General features: G+C 41.1%; 2 protein-coding genes across 4 annotated transcripts in view; one reads left to right on the top strand and one right to left on the bottom strand.

Annotated features, from left to right (window-relative positions):
- Positions 1–1,759: 1,759 nt before the first annotated feature.
- tlr3 (toll-like receptor 3) lies at positions 1,760–14,848 on the bottom strand. 2 transcript variants are annotated; one of them, XM_086295285.1, is made up of 6 exons: positions 11,275–14,847; positions 8,010–8,152; positions 6,627–7,094; positions 5,062–5,256; positions 3,050–4,902; positions 1,765–2,677 (listed from the first exon to the last, which is right to left on the bottom strand). In XM_086295285.1, exons 3-6 carry the CDS (start codon positions 7,083–7,085, stop codon positions 2,446–2,448), a joined length of 2,739 nt encoding a protein of 912 aa, XP_086151411.1. In that variant the 5' UTR covers positions 7,086–7,094; positions 8,010–8,152; positions 11,275–14,847; the 3' UTR covers positions 1,765–2,445. The 2 variants fall into 2 exon arrangements, with proteins under 2 accessions (XP_086151410.1, XP_086151411.1); XM_086295284.1 differs by having other exon boundaries at positions 1,760–2,677; positions 7,987–14,848.
- Positions 11,554–20,161, top strand: part of sorbs2a (sorbin and SH3 domain containing 2a) — a 64,210-nt gene continuing 55,602 nt past the window's right edge. Inside the window, exons 1-2 of one of the 2 annotated variants that reach the window (XM_086295269.1) lie at positions 11,578–11,692; positions 11,960–11,998. The gene's annotated coding sequence lies outside the window, so the exon portion shown is untranslated. Of the gene's footprint in view, positions 11,693–11,959; positions 11,999–20,161 lie in introns of both variants that reach the window. The other variant, XM_086295271.1, reaches the window with a different exon arrangement.

Below are 20,161 nucleotides of genomic sequence, written 5' to 3'. Positions count from 1 at the left end.
CCGACATCAGCCAGCGCACATTGGGAATGGCATAGGCACCGATCGGTTTTCTATGGCCCATTTGCTGGGAGTAAGGACGCCCTCCGTTTGCCAGGTGCGCCTGCTGCTTGCGGCACAGGGAGGAGAGGGCGGGGCGGCGACGGATTCACTGGTGGCTGGAGCGGCATCTAATAACCAACTCGCAAAATAAAAACAAACCAACAAACACGAAAACACCAGACATCATGATACAGAGTTATAATTTGCGCCGATGTTTTTTCGAAATTCTATACGTGAAAAGTGAGCGCGAGAGCCCTCAGTGCGCCTGCTTGCTGCTGAAGTCAAAGTAAACTTTATTGTCATCTCCGCTACATACAGTCCAGTGTAGAGAGAGACGAGACGACGAGGCTCCAGTTACAGCAGTGCAAGTAAACAAACAATAAATATAAGAAGAGTAAGAAAATGAATATACACTTTAGGACAAGGGGTAAAGGGATCAATAACAATTTAAAATTTATAATTTACAGTTTGATGATTTAAAGTACACACAACCCTTCAAAGGGGGAGGGGGGCCGGCTGCTTCCAGATAGAGCACATTTCATTCATAATGATGTAAATCCAAGCCCATTATGTATTCATGATTTGAATCCTGGGTTGTGTGAAATCCCAGAAATAAACCTTAGACAAAGTGAATCTGTGAACTAAGGTGTAGGTCTATTAGGTTATGTTGTGGCGATCCTGGAGTTGGGGGGTTTGTGTTCATACTGGAGTGCAAAATCAAAACCAATGTAAGATGGGGCAAGGATACCTAGACCCCGGGGCTTAGAGTACGCTTGGGGAGTGTGATCGTGTGTACAGTGTCTCTTTATGTCTGTCTCCACGTTGGGTGAGTGTTGAGTAAGTGCATATGAGAGCATGAGGCTGCTTATCGGGGCCTGGAGCCTGGGGCTCGCTCGGGCCACTTCGGGGGTGGGGTGCCCTCGGCCTGGGGCTCGGTCACTCTGGCGCAGCTGCCTGCCGGTGGAGCTCCCGGGCATGTCACTGCAACCCCCCTGGCTTCTGCTCCGCGGCTGCTGAGTGACCCCCCCCCCCATCTGGGACTCTCCTCAGCTCTTTCTGGGACAGTGGCGCGGCTGCCCCTCTGTTGGTCTTCCTTGGTCTCTTGTGTTCTGGGGGCCTCTGGATGTCTGGAGTTTTGATCTCCTCCATACCTGCTTCATGCCCTGGAGGACGGGGCTGTGGCCTCCCCCACACCCTCTAGCAGATCATTACATGAAGGAACCTTTTAAAAACAAGTGTGTTCATGCTCACAGGTGTACACACGGGTGCTCACACACACAAACTACACCCTTTTTACCTTAAAGCACACTGTGCGCTGTCGATCTTACTTGCTGCACAATAATGTTTAATATTTAGTATTTACTGTTATATTCCCATAGATCATCATGATGTTGTTTATTCTATTGCTCTAGTCTTCTTCTGCTTGTTTGCTTTTTTTCTCAACAGGTGATCCAGGAAAAGAGAGGGAAAAAAAGGTGATGAAGCAAATTTTCATTGTCTTTTCTCTCTCTCTTTTCTCCCTTTTCTTTCCCTCTCCTTCCATTAACTTTCTTCTGAACTTTTCTTCTTGTCCAGTCTGGCCTGATTACAATAACTTAGAATAAAAATAACTAATAAAAGAAAAAATGAAAAAGAAAAAAAAAAACAATGTAAGATGGACAAGAAAAGTTCAAAGCCATCAGGTGCTCAGTTTAGAAAAAATAGAAAAGAAGAGGAGGAGAAACGAGCAAAAGATACAGGTAAGCAGATGTGTCATTGGCAGGTCATCCTGAAACAATCAGAATCAGAATCAGAATACTTTATTAATCCCTAAGGAAATAATGTGGATTACAGTTGCTCCAAAAAGAAATGGTAAAAATAGTAACAGTAACAGACTAAACTCCAAACAATACATTATGTTACAGATTTTAGTATTAATTAGTCATTGTCAATTGTTGATTTGTCCTGTTCTCATTGTATGACGAATTATGATGGCTGTTTGGTAGCCGTTTGCATACAATGCATACTTCCTCTCTCTTCATATGTGTGTGGGGCAGAGGGAGTGTTCGCCCGGGTGCCAAACAGGCTAGGACCGCCACTGAGTGCAATGTTTATACAAAAGGCAACACAATCAGAAATTGGAAGTAACATACAAACACTAGTTTATGTTAATTCTTTTACCCATTAACCCCTGAGGCTCTTTTCCAAACGGAATGATTTCTGTCATATTTTAAGCTACTTGTAGAATAAAATCACTGAGTGTACATTAAAATTAAGTGAATGCGGTCTCTCACTGTATACATCATTACTGATATACACTGAGTTGTGAAACTCATCATTAAGAATAGACTTGAGGTCTTCAAATCCTGTCTTTATTGTGGAAAGAATCAAGAATGCAATCTGTCATGATTATCAAGGATAAACAAGTCAGTCCTTCAGCCGATTAGTCAAGCCGAGCGCAATGAGAAGCTTCTGGTGAAATGCTGGTATCCTTTCCTTATGGACAGGCCAGTCCAGAATGCAACGTGAACGTAACATTCCTCTGCGGAGGAAGAGTGAGTGAAACAACTTGTGATCGTGCACATCCTGAAGAAAGACCAGGATGACTGAGTCCCTGCTTTCTTCGATGACTTGTTGAAGTGCATGATAGACTTTAAATCTGGTGACAAGAAAGAGAAGACATTGTGCTATTAAACAATATTATCCGACTAAGATAATTTTGCAACTTTTGCAATAAATAAATGACTGTTTGATCTCAAAATTATAGAGTTAGTGTGTGAACATGTAAAAAACAAGCAATTCAGAGCGCTTAAATCTACAGGTGAATAGGGACAAGTTCTACATATTGCTTGAAATGAACTACTATTGCTTTAAAAACACTATATGAAAGGTGTAAGTGTACTGATTTTTAATCAAAGGAAGGAGAATTTGATAAAACTGCCTTGCACATCACCATTTTTTTTCTTGTACTTAGCTTTCACCTGATACATAAAGTCACAATAAAGCATAATCTAGTGTATGTTTTATTTACCGTCTACACCAGGGATCTTTGAGGAGACTTTCGGTGACGACAAACATGATTTTTCTGGACTTTTTCATATTTGTCACAATGGATTCCACCTGTGACATGCCAGCGACTGAATCTCGATCCTCTAAACAAAACTGGCACTTTTCATTCTCTAAAGGGACCAACCTCCTCTCCACCCAACTGGAGTCTTCCTCCGTACGTATGACATAAGCGTCGTACTCATATTCTCTGCCTTCGTCAACTTTGGCATCACTGAATCCTAATGTGCGATTGATCATTATGTTCCAGTAAAAGTGGATCCTCCAGTCATGAAACCGCACCGTGAGTGCGGTTACAATTAGCAAGATGACGGCTGTGCTGCTCACTATGTAAAGAGTCTGAAATGGGGTCATGTCTTTGCAAGAAAGGGGGTCGAAATCCATGATGGAGTGGTTAAAGTAAGCTCGTGGAGTGTTGCACACATACTCGTCCCTGACATTTGGCACACTCGTCGTATTTGTGGTATTCAACCACGTCACGAACCACAGGATGCTCTCGCATGTGCAGTCGAATGGATTTCTGCCCATGATAAGCTGGGTGAGGTTGCTCATGGGAGTACGAAACACTTCAGGTCTCACGCTTGTGATCAAGTTCTTCTCAAAACGTAATACCTGCAGCGACTTCAGGTCATCGAAAACAGAGTCCTTGAGATTATTTATGAGATTGTTGCTAAGGCTTAGCTCCTTGAGGTGAGTCAAACCTTTCAAAGCCTTCAGTGGGATCTCATCCAGTCCATTATAATCCATCTGTAAGGATTCCAACCTCTGCGCATCTTTGAGAAACAACACCGGCCCACCAAGGTTGGCACTCTTCCACAGTCGGGCCAAGTTGTTGTGCTGGAGTTTCAACACCTTTAGGTTTACAAGCCCCTCTAGCAGATTGTCTTTGATGTTAGCAACATTGTTGTTGCTGAGATCCAAGACAGAGAGGTTGGTCAGGGGTTTGAATGGAGAGTGATCTAGGTTTAGGGCTAAAGCTTTAAGACTTCTCCCCAAAGTCAGGACTCTAAGGTTGGGCACATTAATAAAGGAACTGGAGCTTAGGTCAATTGACTGGAAGTTATTGCTCATGTGAATTTCCTGAACCTGATCTAGGCCTTCGAATTCTCTGCCTGTCAAAGTTTGCTTGATATGGTTGTAATCTAGAAGAAGAACAGTGAGGTTTCGCAAAACAGAGAAGCTTCCGGGATTGATCTGCGCTATATTTGTATTTATAAGATTTAGCCATCTGACTGGTGAATCTGCAAGAGATGCTAAGGTCTTGTTGGTGATGTTTCGGAGTGACGGACAGCTAATCCAGCTTATGTCAAGTTTTTTAAGACTTTTTAAGCCTGCAAAGGTGTGCTCTCCGATTTCCCGGATTGCAGTCCTCTGTAACATCAAACTCTCTAGCATGCCTAATGGCTGGAAAGCAAAATCATCAATAACTGGGGCAGCGGTACGACCTTTCACCAGTGCTTCTGTAAGTGCCAGTTTTTTCAATCTATTGAGCCCCTGAAATGTCCCATTGGTTAGGTGCTTAATGTTATTGTGCGACAAATTTAGAGTTTGAAGTTTAGATAGCCACTGAAATGAGCCGTCTTCAATTTTACCCATGCCATTACTGGACAGATCCAAGAAGGTTAGATTTGTCTTCTGCAGTCCTGTAAAGACTTTGTTTGTGACCATGACTAGACTCATTTTCCGAAGAGAGAGAGCATCGATGGCTGTCCCAGACAACTCTGAGCACAGTTTGGAAACCATCAGAGTTCCCAAGTTAACCCCATCCATGATTAAAGTGCGCAGGCCTGAAATGTGCTGAAAGCAGCCGGGCTCCAACTGCAAACAAACAATCACAGAGATTTTTTTTAGTGAGACGGAAAAAGGAAACAAAACAGACAACCGAAAGGAATGTGCTACAGTAACTCTACTTTCTACTGCCAGTTCCGATTTTGATGGAATTTCATTTCCCATTTCTGGATTAAACAAGTTTCTTACTGTTTTTAACAACACAGATGACAGGTTGAGGACTTGCAGAGAGGATGAATGGTCAAGAAATGAAAAGTCATCTTTCTTCAGAGTGGTGAAGTCATTGAATGCCAGGCTGAAATTCACCAGGCTGGGCAGCTGAGGCTGGGAGCCGAGCTTGGGTGACTGCAGTTTGTTTTTAGAAACATCTAGAAAGGTTAGGTTCTGTGGATTATTAAAGAAGAGGGAGACAAGAAGAAGGGTTATTTAATGCTGTGCACAAGAGGCAAACAATTGATCCACAGCATATGTCAGACAAAATTTCATAAGCAGCACTTCTCTCAGGTCACAGGATAGTTTGCTCCATCTCTCTACAAAGACAGCTCACATATGCACCATCCATCCATTTCATATTAAAATTCCTCGGCTCTTTGTTTTTTTTTTATTATTGTTTTATTTTATTTTATTTTTGGTGGTAGGTGGAATTTACGTTACTCATGTGTATTACTTTTGCAGGACAGTCCATAGTTATTAGGTTTTAACTGTTCTTACTTGCCTTTATTTCCATTAAGTACAAATTAAAGAATGGCAGAGGAACTCCAAAGGGTCCCCCCCCCAACACCATCATCGTTCCAATCATAAAGAAAGCGTCCCACATTTTTCACTGGCTCTAGTTTTCCAAAGTTAACACTGCAGGGCGGATGCTTTTTTGGTCAAAATGTCTGGCTTTTTTATCTAGTGGCTGTGAAGAAACCAGGAAACATCAAGTGCAGGTTACAATGTCCGTGTCTTTTGTTGCAGATGCATGCAAAACTGAGAGAACTACACGTCACCACAAAGATATAAGTGGTGCAGATTTTGTAATTTAATGGAAACAACCATTAAAAAAAGGAAATACGGCTACAATGAAGACTGGCTGAAGCAAGCGGAAAAAGACTGTCAGACTTTGTTGGGGTGGGGTGAGTCACGCATATGAAATATGTGGCTTGGAAGAAATGCGCTGAGCAACAGATGCATCACAGCTGAAAAGATGATTGGAAGGCAGAATCCGTGATGAAACAACAGCTAACAACTGCTGTAACAGTTAGTTTAGAAAAAGTTGATATGTGTATTTAATAAGACTGGGAAAAAAAAACGCAGTAACTTTCACTTCCTGCTAATCATAGGAAGTTCGGAAAATCGAACTGAAATTAATACACAAACCTCTTCCGTTTACATTTGTGGGACTTGATTTTTGAAGCTATATGTGGCAAAATTTCAATATCTCTCTCAGAGGAAGTAGGAAGCTCCACATTTCCTCACACACACACACATACTCTTTACCCCAAATTTAATTTGTTTGGATACCAACACATCTGTAGATATCAAACAAATGGCAGCAAGCTTTGGGCAGCAGGCTGTATAACCTAAATCCATGACCTAACCTAACCTAAATCCCCAAAACACTGATCACTGATGATTTGTATGATAAAAAGAAAACTAACTGAAACAGAGCTGTCATATTAATAATGAGGAGCAAACGTACAGTTTTTGGCCTTGAAATATAATTGAGTCAAGCAATAATTAGTCATCTAAGTGATCCGACACATCAGTACCTGCAGTGACGAGAAGGGTTCTCCCTGCAGCTTTAGTCTATTACTAGCCAAGTTCAACGATGTCAGTCGGGTGCAGTGGCTCATATCTCCAGTCTTCAGCAAATGCACCTGATTGTGTTCCAGGTTCAACATCTGCAGCAGAGGCAGTGTTTGGCACAAACCCGCGTCCACCTTGGTGATGCTGTTGTAACCGGCGTCGAGGTGCAGGAGGCCCGGGTACAGGCTTAGTGACAGCGGGGTAATCCCTCTCAGTATGTTGTGGGACACATCCAGGCTGGTGATGTTCCTGGGAAGGTCTGAAGGGATCGCACTGAGGCGGAGGCGACTGCAGTCAGCTCGGCCGTCTTCCACATAGCAGGAGGTCTTCTTCTCAGAGGCATCGCAACGGTACGGTCCCGTCAAAACACAACACGTGACGAGGATCCATGACAGGAGACGGGAACGATGGGCGCACATCATTTCAAAGACCTTTAAAGAAGAGAGAAGGGTGGATTTGCATTCAAATTTGTTGCTGGGATGGTAAGACTAAAGAAAAGGCTGAGAAGCCCTCTGTGGAGCTGGGTGGAACTGAGACATGTTTTTCTTACTTTTTTTTTTTTTTTTTTACTTTCCTCTATATTAATAACAATTATAACTCTACACAATTTGTTTATATAAAAATATAATATTTGGTATACTGGGAAAATTACAAAAACAATGTACCAACGATTTCAATTGTGACACTACACTGTAGAACTAGTAAACACTGTTGTGCAAAAGTCTTGGACCACCCCTCACTTCTTTATACAAGTAGTTTACTTCCAAGGAGCCAAACATTCTTGGGCAGTAGTTTACTAGACTTTGCCTGCAGTACAGGCTGGATAAACCTGAATGGAAAAATAAACAATAAAAGATTACGAGTCATGGATTGACCTCCACTGAGCCCAGACCTCAATATTACTGAAACAGGGTGGGATCATCTCGACAGAGAACAGAACAAAAGGCAGCCAACATTCAAAGAAGAGCTCTGAATGTCCTCCAAGAAGCCTGGAGAACTTTTCCTGAAGACTACCTAAAGATATTAGAAGAAAGCTGCCTAAGAGAGCTCGGGCTATGTTTAAAGCAACGATGATCATACCAAATATTCACTGTCGAGCTCGTTGTTTTTACCTTTTCATGTTTCAATAAGTCGCGGCAACCTTTTCGTATTTCCTATCAAAATATAAAGAGATGAGCGGTGGATCCAGCCCTTTGCGCAGTTCTGTAACTTTGAAAGCTTTCAAAAATATCCGCCCTCGTAATTACAGGGTGACTACAGCGCTCCCACGCTGACCTTACAAGCACACTAATATTTTGAATGCAGTCCATACAGATTTCTTACCAGATGTGAACATTGCACAATACCTTCGACAGTCAGAGTCCAGACAGAAGATTCCCCCTGCAGCTGCACGGCTTCTATCGCTGAACGCACACAGCCACAGCGGCGCTTATGAGGAAATGAAACTGTGGTTTCGTTTCTTCTTCGGTGGTGGGTATCCACTGGAGAGCTAACCATTTCACGCAGGCGGATAGCCACAGATATTGAGATATTAAGTTTGCATAAAATTTATATGCATCATATCCTACACTCCAGAGACACGTCGGGTGATTTGACGTCTAGTTTCCGAACAAACTTTTTGGACTTGCGTGTAGACCGTAGACAGGATTCAGGAAGGCGTGGTGTAAACAGGTTGAACAGGTTGAGTCAGCCGGTCGTCTATTATGTTCGTGCCTTCTGAAACATTTGTCGGTGGTTTCATATATTAAACCGGGAACCGTTTCTTTAAACATGTTTAACATCCGCGGTGAGTTAAACAGCGACTGAGATGCGCCTGAGCAAATACACTGCTGTGTAGGAAAAGTGTCGTAAATATGTGCAGGTAACAACAGACAGCTGTAGTTATTTCTCTTTTTCTTTTAGGCATCCTTTAAATTAATAGTTAATTATATTTATTATGTTATAAGTTATTAAAACAAAAAAATTGTTACTTTATATTTATTTAGTTAGTTCGTTTTTTTTAGGATATGAAACTAGTCAGATGTCATTTAGGTAGCTCAAAGTTTATATGTGGTACTCTAAAACGCACACTTATTATAGTGACAGGACCAGAATAAATACGAGGTTTTCACTATCCAAAAAAAACAACTGCTGCTTCTCTTTTAAGAGGAGTAGCATCTTATAGCTAAGCACTTGTTATAGCAAGTGAACCACACACCTGTGGGATATGGTTTCCCTTACCCTGATGAGGTTTCGATTTGGGGTCACAAACACAAGGCCTGGGTGCCAGAATAAGCTCTGCTAAGAGTCCAATCCAACCCACTGCATAACTTTGGAAAAACTTAATTTTGAACTTTCAACTGTGTTTTAAAGCTTTTCCTACATGGCTTTTCCCTCATGGTCATTCATACATGTAATATTCTTTATTTTGGTATCAGCCAGGCTCTGCTCTCTCATCTTCAGCTAGTTCAGAATGCAGCTGCCCGACCCTTGACAGGCACTCGTAAACATGAATATATCTGTCCAGTCTTGGCTCGTTTATACTGGCTTCCAGTACGTTGTAGAATCGATTTTAAGATTTTCTTTCTTGTTTTTAAGTCTCTAAATTAGCTGTGACGGGTTAGCTCTCAGACCTACTCTCAGGTCAGCTAATAAGTTGCTTGTAGTTGTCCCTAGAAACAAGCTAGGGCCTTTGCGATTGCTGTGCCCAAACTTTGGAACAGTCTGCCTCTTCATATTAGGATCTCTCCAACACTTGACATTTTTAAAAACCCATCATCACTTAATTGTGACTGGGCTTTTGTGTGATTCTTTGTGTGTGTTTGTTCTGCTTTTTACTTTTTTACTATGTACAGCACTTTGGTCAACCTTTGTTATTTAGAGGCATAAACACAGTCATTTAAGACTGTGTTTTTGTTAAGTTATATTTAAGAGTACACCCTAAACAAATGTACAGAAAGCACACTTTACAGTTTCTCTCTCTCTGCTTTAATTTTATTACATTTATTCACAGAGTATCAAGTTCTCCCTGATTGTTCCGAGGCCTGCAGGAACACTGCAGCGTACAAACTGACATCTCATTACATGACCTGATATGTCCTTATTCAGAACGACAGAGAAGTGAAATCTTGTTGTTGTAAATCTGAACTTGGTGTTAGTAACCACTGGAGGGCAGTAAAACGCTGCTATTAAACCATGAGCTTAAGTAATGCTGTGCTGTTTGTTGGTGGGCGCTATGAGTCCTCTTTCAGGGTACAGCACATATTTATAGTGACAGGTCTTTCAACAGAATGACACAACAAATGTCAATGAGCCCGTATTATACAGTTTGTATGCATCTTTGTGTTGGAGATTGCATTACACATACTGGATAATGTGCTAAAATCTATGGATTTGTTTCTGTTTTGCAGGGTGCTTTAATTGAATATATTATCTGACCCCACATAACTTTTCTTCTTATTATTCTATTAGAAAATAGAATAATAAGAAGTCCTTTTGGTAGGGACCCAGAACAACACAGTTCAGAACGCAATCATATCTACACTATGGACATAAATGAAGCATCAATGTTATTTCACTCCTGACTCTTGCAACCGATGACACTGATTATATTTATTTTAGTTCAAATTAATTATTTAATGCAGGGAGTCAAAGATGTATGACTTCCACCAGAGATGTACAGTGCAGGTAATTTCATTTTAAAGTATAAGTTACTATGATTGCAGCTGTAGGCTGCAGCTAAGTGCATTACATAGGCAGTCCAAATACCTATAAATCTGAAGGTAATCACCATGGCAGGCCTTTAAAAGGTCAGCAGTGATAGAAAATCAGAAATTACTTACAGCTGGTGTAAGTTACATAAAAAAAATTAAAAGCTATAATGTTAGACTGACAATTATTCTTTAAACTGAATTTCACTTGAGATAAAAACCTTTATTTTTTTTATGGAAGCATAAAGATACAAGTGCCAGTTGAGCCAAAGCATTTTCATTATCTTAACATCAATTATCATACTGCGGGGGTTGCATGTCCCATCTTTTGCCATACAACACTGCCGTAGTTCAAACCTGCAATGAAGTGCTACTGAAATCGTTTTCACTGAACTTTAAAAATATTTTTTCCTGTATTTTCAGCCATCATTTAGTTTTTTAACTGTGGTCTGAAAAAAAAGAGGAAAAAAATGGACCAATCTTAAGAATTTTCACTGTGAGCGTGTTAACATTTAGCCTCAGAGAGCTGCAGCTGTGCACTTTCTGGATTTATAGTATCATAGAACTGCATACATAAGTACTATCTTTTAAATGTGGAGATAGCAACGTGCGATTAACATCTTAAATCTCTTAAACTCCACAGACCGTGTCAGCGTTTTTCCTGTCTTTTTCATTTTCCATCTCTCCTGCACACTGCTAATCGATTAATTATGCAGAGATGGATGAAGGAAGGTCACTGACCCTGCAGCAACATTTTAACACAGCATGTTTACTCTGTCTATTAACTGGATTAGTGCTATGGATGAGGACAGCTGTGTTGCATGAAAAGGAGGAAACATTACATTGCTTCAGTTTGGAAAAAGAAAAGCCTTCTTCTCTCTGTAGTCAGACCCGAAGGTATGTAAACACATCATTCTCTCACCTCCCTTTTCTCCTTCATCCCCCCCTCAGATTATTGGGCTGCAGAGCAGGTACTTCCTGGAACAGACCTGAGGCCACTGATTGGTTTACCCCACCACTTAAGCTGAGGCAGCTTACAGGGCGTTGTGCCAACTCCTGGATTGCTGAAGACCTGCAAAAACTGAAGACAGCTGGCATGGTCAGCACTGTGGTGGTGCTGGTGGAGGTCAAGCTAGTAATGCAATAAATAAAAGCAGGAAGAATAGATTGAAAGGATTCAGCAGGGGGGGGGGCAGGAATAGGGGCAATCAAATGAAGTGAGATCAAAGGCGCATGGAGTGGAAAGGGCTGTGATGAGAACAGGAGCCTCTGCCATAACACCAACTAACTCATGAGATGCACCTTGATCAGCTCGCGAAGAGAAGAAAAGTAACCATCAGGTAACCATCTGATTCTGACCAAGAGGAACAACTTGGCGCTGGAATAAGGGATTAAGAATAAGGAGAAGCACCCCTACTTACCTGTGGACAGTGACAGGCGTTACTGTACTTATTTCACTTACTGTTGCCAGATTGTGGCCGGTGCGTGTTGTGCGTACGCGTGTGATTGAATGCACTCATGCAAAAGGGATAATTGGTGGGAGGCAACAGCTCCATCAGTGGGAGTATGTGTGCGGCTTGGGTTAATCTCCTCTCCCTCATTTATAGATTGAGTCTCCGGAGTGTTGGAATGCCCTAACACAAAAGGTGAGTTTCCCCTCTTGGCTCTTCGCTGTAGCGGTTGTTAACCTGTGCTATGTAATTATGTCAACAGCTTTAACTCACAAATAAATCTTCATCATCAGCGTGTCCAAACCCTCACTACACACTGACTGAGTGACACCTGTGCTTTGGACATCCATTTATTTACTCCCAGAATATGATTGTGTGCGTAGTTATAGGGAGTTGCAGTCTTATAGCAGCATACTGCCATTGTTTGGTGGACATGTGTGGACTTAAAAAAGACAAGCAGTGTTACTTTAAGTCTTTGTTAGCCTGACATTTTTAGCAGCGATGGGATAAATTCTCACAATAGGTGAAGTGGAAAACTGGAATGAAGAGATTTTTTGCAGAGAGGAATGGGGAAGAAGGGAACGGCTAATGCACATACAAGGAGATGTGCAGGCGGTAGAAGCAATGTTGTAGCATGTTCCCTCTGCAGAAAAAAAAAGACACTGCAGCATATCTCCCCCTCCCCAATTTGCTGACCAATGATGTTTGGAGGTCAGACTCCCAGCTCTGCTGTCAGCCCCATGACATACAGCTTGTTCAGGAACACACCTTAAAGGAAGCGCGGGGGAGGGGGGGCAAATAATCACAAGCAAAATATATGCACATATTTATGCCATCTGCTGAGAAGCTAGTGAGCAAAAATGTGCAAATATATGCATTCAGCATACTGTTACCCAAAAAATAAAGCTGCTCAGCACGGATGACTGCATGATGTGTCACCCCGCACAGAAACGGCTGTTTTGTCTTCAGTGCAGGAAAACGAGCAGCCGATGTCAGACGACAGAGATGTGGCCAGATAATTTTTGCACGCACTTGGAAACTCAGATTTTTAACAGTTTTGTCCTTATTTTGACTAAAAAGAGTGCTGTTGAGGAATAAACAAAATAATTACTGCATGTGAGTGTTTCTCATCAGTGGCTAGTGCTCACTAAGTGCTTACTCGGGTCTGTTCTCACTAGAAGTAGTCCCCGGGGGTGACAGGACATCAATACTGAATTGGAATCAGCAGCATGGATCTACTACCATACTCTTAACTCTTTGCAGTGTGCAGTGCAGCTCAGTGATATTCAGTGTGTAAGAGGCACAGTTTGAATAAAATGCCAGACATATGCATGTATGGATTTGAAGGACCTGAAATCAGCTTCTTGTTTTTAGAAATCTTTTCCTTTTTCTAATTTTCTTTCTTTCACATTTGAATTAATCTCTATTGATTTTTGTTCTTATCCTCAGTTACAGTGTTAGAAAATGTTCTGTTATTTTATGCGTGGCCTAAAATTTGCAATATACCTTCCATCTGGCTCGTTTAAGGTGGAACTTCTGTCTGAGTCAAAGTGAGTCATCTCTCTCAGTGGCCCATAGAAAACTGCAGATGTGGGCCACATTTAGACCAAACAGCAGTTACTGCTGTCTGGGCAGTGAGTCAGCATCAGAGGTTTGTTTGTCCACGTACTGAACACCTGTAGGTCGAAACAGTAGTTAAACATATTTTGAAGAACTTGTCTTAGGGCTGTAGTTGAGAAGGTAAACTGGCAGTCATGTGATAATTTCACATCTCTATCACTCTGTGTTACAATAAAATAAAAAATTAGAGCAGCTTTAAGGAATTAATAATTGGCTGTGGCTTTCCTTTTAAGCAGACTTACTGATAGTGTGCAGCTTTTTCAGGCTGATCTGAGAAAGCATGTGACGCGATCTACAGCAAACATTTTTATTTTTGCCTACAGCACAAACAGTGCCCGAGCTGACCCACGACCCAAGTTTTCCAAGGTTGCGAGCCTTTCTGTGAAGAGCTGAGACCTGAGCTTTCTCTGTGTGATAAATGCTGTCGGACATGTGGCCTTTTCAAAGAGAGATTACACATTTCTAGCGCCAGCCTTAAAGTAAAGGAGGCAGCAACAGCTTTGTTCCAACACCTTAAGCTTTGGCAGTCTTAACAACCCAGCCTGCCTGTTATGTTTAGCAGATGGGACTAAATGCCTTGATTTAAAGAGCCAAGCAGACTGAGTGAGTGCTGAGAGTCAGTGGTTTGCTTTTATGTTAAAAATAGGGCATTATATTTAGAATACATTTTTTTTCAGTCTTGTTAATTCTAATGTAAGAGCACAGTAAAGTCCAGCCACCTGCAGATCCTCCTTTAGTATTTTTCATGTAATTAATGTGTAATTACAATATAACTAATGTCCAACAGGGAAGATTGTCCTAAAACAGAAAAACAACGGGAAAAAACAATTTAGGCTCAACGCAGTAATTACTACATGTCTTATTTTCAGCTGATAAATTAAATAAAATACTTTCATTCACTGCTGTGTGAAGTTCATCCCCTTTGGGCTAAACACACAAATATTTTTTCTGGGTCATGTGGTCAAAACTGATTTAGCGATTTAGGTCTCTTTTGATGTAGCAGAGCAGCAATGTTACCAAAGAAGGAAGAGGGAGTTTCAGGGGTCACATTCCTCACACCGGAAAAAAAAATGGACAGACTGCTTTACTCCTAATGCAACAGAACCAGAACGAAGGACACTGAAAATTGAGAGCAAAAGTATTTTGATGAACGAGATAGTCAATATTTGCTGACAATTCTGTCTGCAGTTCTCCCTTTTTAGGCAAACTAAAAGTAAGCACTGTTTTTTTATACACAAAACACTTTGCCCTTTTGCTACTGTTTGCATCCCCTTGTTGGTCTCTGAATGAACTTAGACATTTTGTTTGGTCGCCTAGTTTTCAAATCCCACTGCAAACTGTGCGTTGTCGTGATTGCGACTGCACACTTGTCTACCAGCACCATCATGTGTTTGACCTGTATTAGTCTCCTCCTGTTGGCTTCTAATAAATATCCCTGCTCCCCCCCCCCCCCCGGTTTGATAGGATTAATCGAGCCATTACTTAATTACAGGCTTGAGAAGAAGCTGAAAATCTATGAGGAGGATTTACAGCTCTTCCCATAAATCAAGGACAGATTTTTTTCATAACTGCTTTCCACTAACAGGATCATTAGCAAGGAAATGAAGGAAAGAGCTGGTGTTGCTGCTGATTCTGTTATCCAGGTAGCATTTCCAATGCTGGTCAGGAGTATTACAGTAATTACTCACTGTTAGAATGTGAAAATGGTTTAATAAATTTATGATTAAAATGTTCAATCAGGATTAGTAGCTCTAAATTGCAAAAAAAAAAAGCAGTGCAATTGTTCCATCATACTGTAGGCTTAGACTGTAGACTTTTGGCATAATGGTTCACTGCTACACTCTCATTGCTTGCTGAATTTGTAAATAATTACCTTACATTGAACTCAGAGACCAAGGATGGGGTCTCATTACAAATGCAAAAAAGTTTTGAAAAGAAATATTCAGTATTTGCTAAGTTAACACAACATCTCTACTACTGACTATTGATGGTGTAAACACTGCTTTAGAGTTGAGATCATGTCTAAGTATTTCTATACTCTGTTAGCAACCTCTTTTATTTTACCATGTAGAATAGCAGAGAGTTTGGTCCATGTTGGCCCAATAGCATCATGCTATTGCCGCACATTTGTCTGCCACACATCCACGATTGTACTGAGATCTGGTGACTGTACATTTGAGTACAGCGAGCTCACTTGTATGATCAACAGTTGATGTTTTGAGATTATACTTCTACAGAATATTATACAACGCATTTTAAAGATAAATGATCCAGTTAGCAAGCTCCTCAGAGGTCAGAGGAGAGTGGCTTGAGTTTTTCAAGCTAATGAAGGCAACAGTAGCTTAAATAAACACAAGTTACAAACAAGGTATGCAGAAGAGCATCTACAGCAGCAGAAGACCACACAGGAAACCGAGGTCATAATTTACACAGGTTCATGAAAATTGAAAAATAGAATATGGGAAAAATGGTGCCTGGGCTGATGATGATCAATTTCTGCATACACAACATAAAGACACGGATCAATCCTGCCTTGTATCAACAATTCAGGCAACTAATTGTAGTGTAATGACGTAGGAGATATCTTCTTGGCACACTTTGGGCTCCAACTTGTTCATGAACACACCTTAAAGGAAGCAGAGGGGCGGGGGCCAAATAATCACAAGCATAATAAATGCGAGTTGTTTAAATCCCGCAGCCTACTTAAGTATTGTTGCTGACCATGTCTATCGCTTTTTGTGACCACAATGCACCCATTCCCTGCTGGCTGCATCGTCATGTCACTGTCATATCATCTCAAACTGGTTTGTTGATCATGCAAGTCACCAGATCTCAGTACAATTGTGGATGTGCGGCAGACAAATGTGCAGCGACAGCGTGATGCTATCGTGTCAATATGGACCAAACTCTGCTATTTTACATGGTAAAATAAAAGAGGTTGCTAAAAGAGTTTGCAAACACTTGAAATGTTTATGCCGTCAGTAGTTAGTAGTAGAGATGTTGTGTTAACTTATCAAATATTGAATATTGAATATTTCTTAAATTGAACTGTAATAAGACCCCATCCTTGGCCTTTTGATTACAATGTAAGCTAATCATTTACAAAATCAACCAAAGACTCTCCAAACACTCAGGCTCTGAGCTGAGAAGGGGTGTCTATCCTCACTAAACACTTAGATGTGCGAGGAATGGCTAACTATGAGCCAGCTGGCATCCCCACTTGCCAAGCACCTCTAACTATCAGTCACTTTTCATACTTTCTACTTCTCCATACTCTCTCAGTGCACTTGCTAATAGTCCATTATCTTCTTTTTTGTCAGGGTCCCCCACCCAGCTGCACATCTATCAAGTTTGCTTTTGTATTTGTTGGTTCTCATTTCTGCATCGGCTCTGCCAACTGGCATATACACAAAGCTTGCATCAGCAACCGGCCACATTTCGCAGCACCACTTATCAATCCACTCAGCAGTCACACAGGAGAGGCCTGGCTTACCCACAGTGAAGAGTAGAGAGGTGTATTAGAAATGTGTTCCAGAGAGTCTGTCAGCAATTACGCTTAGAAGACGCACGTGGGAAACATGAAGAGGTAGCTATGTTGCGTAAGGAGCACAAGATAGTCTGCCGTCCTTTCATGCCCTGATAAGGAAAAGGAGAGAGGTGGATGCGGTTCCAAAGGTTTCAAATGTAAGATTGTGTGTTTCAGTATCAGGGTTAGATCAGATTTAATGGTGTTGCAGTCTTCATAACACTGACAAGACAACAATTACACATGGATGTGATTACTAAGTATTAAGTGTGTGTATTAATCTGACACTGATGGAATGCCATTCATTTTTGCAGGCCTATCATAAATGAAGGCACTGAACAAAACACACATAATGATTCACTTTATTGCTACCCTTTCAGGAGTGTCACCAGTGTCATTTCAGTTCATCCTCTGGACACCATGGAAAGGTCTTCCAAACCTAATGGCTCATCTGTTCAATATTTAGTCAGATATTTCAGTCTGGACCACAGCAGACCTGCTAAATAACAGACTAACACGGATTCACTCAATAGAACTGTGCTAAAAAGCCTATTCATGTATTATCATGGCTAAAAAAAGAGATAGGCCTATTAGGACTTAATGATTTCCATAATGATGGGTTAAAGGGTGAGGATAATTTGGTTATTCAAATTGGGTGAAAGCTGAACTTTAATCTGCCTTAAACGTTTATTACAATATGAGAAACTTACCAGCATTCAGAGTGAAAGAGACATAAGATCTTTAATATCTTGATGACATTGCCTAACATGTCCAATATTTGGCTATTTCCTTCTAGAAAGCATGCTATTCCTCATTTTAAAAGGTTATCTCTGTATGTCAGCTGTAAGTTTGATCCCCCTATGTAGCATCACACAAATTAGAAGAGGGAATGATATAGACAGAAGTTAGTAGTTATCTTAAACGCATCCTTGTGCCCTGCTGCGGTAATTACAGTGTTAATTATATAGCTACACCCTCTGTTGGCCTCTGATTGCTCAATAGCTGCTAAATCATAGTTTAAGGAAACACAGCTAGTGCCTAACTTTGTCTCTGTGAATTGTAGTGCCGGGAAGGTAGCGTATCCAAAAAATGGCAAGCGAAAAAATAGTCCAGGATGTCAGGTGTTGTAGAGTTTGATGGCCATAATGAACGACTTCCTGTGGCATTCTGTTTTGCATTGTGGTGGAAGGAGTCTTTTCCTGCAAATGCTGCTGTGACTGTTCAACATGCCACGGAAAGGGTGTAAAGCATCCAAAACTGTGCTTAACTTGGACAGCATCCTCCTTTCTGACACTGACATCAGAGAGTCAAGCTCTACAGCCACGATCCTACTGGGCCAGCAGCAGTTTGTTGATGCCCCCTACCCTCAGTCTGCTGCCCGTGGACACCACAGACTCAAAGCATGCTGAGCATCATCCAACAAATATTAAAAGACCTCAGCTTCTTCAGAAATAGAGATTGCTTTGGCTTCTGTGTTTTAAGTTAAGTCCAGTATTGTTTTATTCTATTCATTTATTTGAATGAAAACAGTTCCCTGTAAGATGAGTTTATGAGAGTGGAACCTGGGGACAGTACCATCAAAACAATTAGTGAAATTAGCCTAAAAAGCTCAATAGTACTGCAGAGTCAGGTCTAACAATCTGTAGCTTTGGCAATTTACACAATACACATAGTCATTTTATCCGTTGTTGTTATAGGACATATTGATTAGTGGACTTTTTGAAGACTTCACAAGCACCGCAAGCAGACCAAAGACACTGCCGGGAGCATTTCCAAACAGCTACAGATAGATTATTAAAGCCACTGAGTCAGCAAATTCATTTGGGAGATCTATTACAATACTGAAAACACGTGCATGGGAAATCTTGCAGAAAATTAATTTAGTCCTGCCTCTTTTCCCTCTGCCTCCAGTCTGACTGTGCCAAACATCTTCAGCACTATTGGATTACTGGTAATTGCAAAATATCAAAAACCGAGTCGGCAGCGGTTTTGTAGCAGTATGCTACAAAAAGTGAGCCATGATTGATTTTATCATCCAAATGGCAATAAGAGTCTGAGAATCTGCCTCCGAGTGAGCCTAGGTGAGAATTTATGGCCGAGGAAAAAGGCTGAAATGCGTAATCTGTTTAATTAATTCAAAATATAATAAACATGATAGTGTGCGTTGGTTATGCTCAACATTTCACATGTCTGCAAAATAATTTAATTCAATTACATTTCTGCATGCAGCAACATGCTATCAAGTATAATTTTGTTATTATGGCATCAACCTCTGGTTCCCCTCTCGTCCTCTGAGCTCTTCACAGTCCTTTATATTGCTATTATATTTCAATTCTCTGGTATTCCTGAACTTCTCTCATGCACCATTTTTTTTCTGCTGCATCAGAGTTTCCTTAACATCTGTCAAAGCACTGGAAGAGCAATACTTTATTCAAACTGAAGAGTCATGAGTGACACTGGCTTTCACACTGGGCAATGCTCACTCTTTCTGACTGATTACAGCACAGGAGCAGGGCAGAAGCCAAAGTGCTGGGTTCACGGTAAATTATACCATCAACTGGATGATTGATGGGAGGCGGAAAGATTTTTTTTCCCCTTTTTATTCTATCTGTGTAAGGTGGAAACTGACTCTTGACCAAGTAAAACACAGCTAAAACACAGCTAGCTTGATTAAGATAGTTATCTGACTAACTGCAGTCACGCTGGGTAAAATAAATAAGAGCAAATGGAAGTTAGGGGGTCAAAGATTTACTTTAATACTTGAGCTGTCTCTAATGACTCTGCTAAACAGAGAGAGGACGTAGACTTCAACATCATCGCCCTCTTACAGATCTGCTTTGGCATTTCACCTGCTCAGCTCTTAGACATCAAAGTAAGTCAGGAATAGAAGTGAAAGTAGCATGATGTCATTCCCAGACAATGTCCTCCTGTACTCATACGCCATGCACTCATTCTGTACCACTTCTTTAACACTGGCCAGACGAGTGGACCTCAGTATCAGCTGTTCCAAATGTGGATCTCTTTGGATAGCAATGACTGAAAGATGTGACAGAGTGCCACTGTTCAGATAAAAGAGTCATTTTCTCACAAGATCAGTGTGCCACCCTGCTGTCCTTTGTCCCGTGGGCTATTCTGAGAGAGACTGCGAGGGTGCTTTTAGTATACACTGTATGTTAGGGCTATATATTTATTTATATACATTTATTTATATA

Source organism: Aulonocara sp. 'chitande type north' Nkhata Bay, linkage group LG6, assembly GCF_057382095.1.
Source record: "Aulonocara sp. 'chitande type north' Nkhata Bay isolate Kocher_YH1m ecotype deep benthic linkage group LG6, A_spYH_male_GT1.1, whole genome shotgun sequence".
NCBI lineage: Eukaryota > Metazoa > Chordata > Actinopteri > Cichliformes > Cichlidae > Aulonocara > Aulonocara sp. 'chitande type north' Nkhata Bay.
This window is presented reverse-complemented; position numbering and strand designations above follow the sequence as displayed.

Coding starts and splice junctions, on each gene's coding strand:
- tlr3 (XM_086295284.1), bottom strand. CDS start 8,160: ATGGTTAGCTCTCCAGTGGATACCCACCACCGAAGAAGAAACGAAACC. Junction 5,257..6,626: donor AACCCTTCTCGTCACTGCAG/GTACTGATGTGT, acceptor AATAATCCACAG/AACCTAACCTTTCTAGATGT. Junction 2,678..3,049: donor AAAGATCCCTGGTGTAGACG/GTAAATAAAACA, acceptor TCTTGTCACCAG/ATTTAAAGTCTATCATGCAC.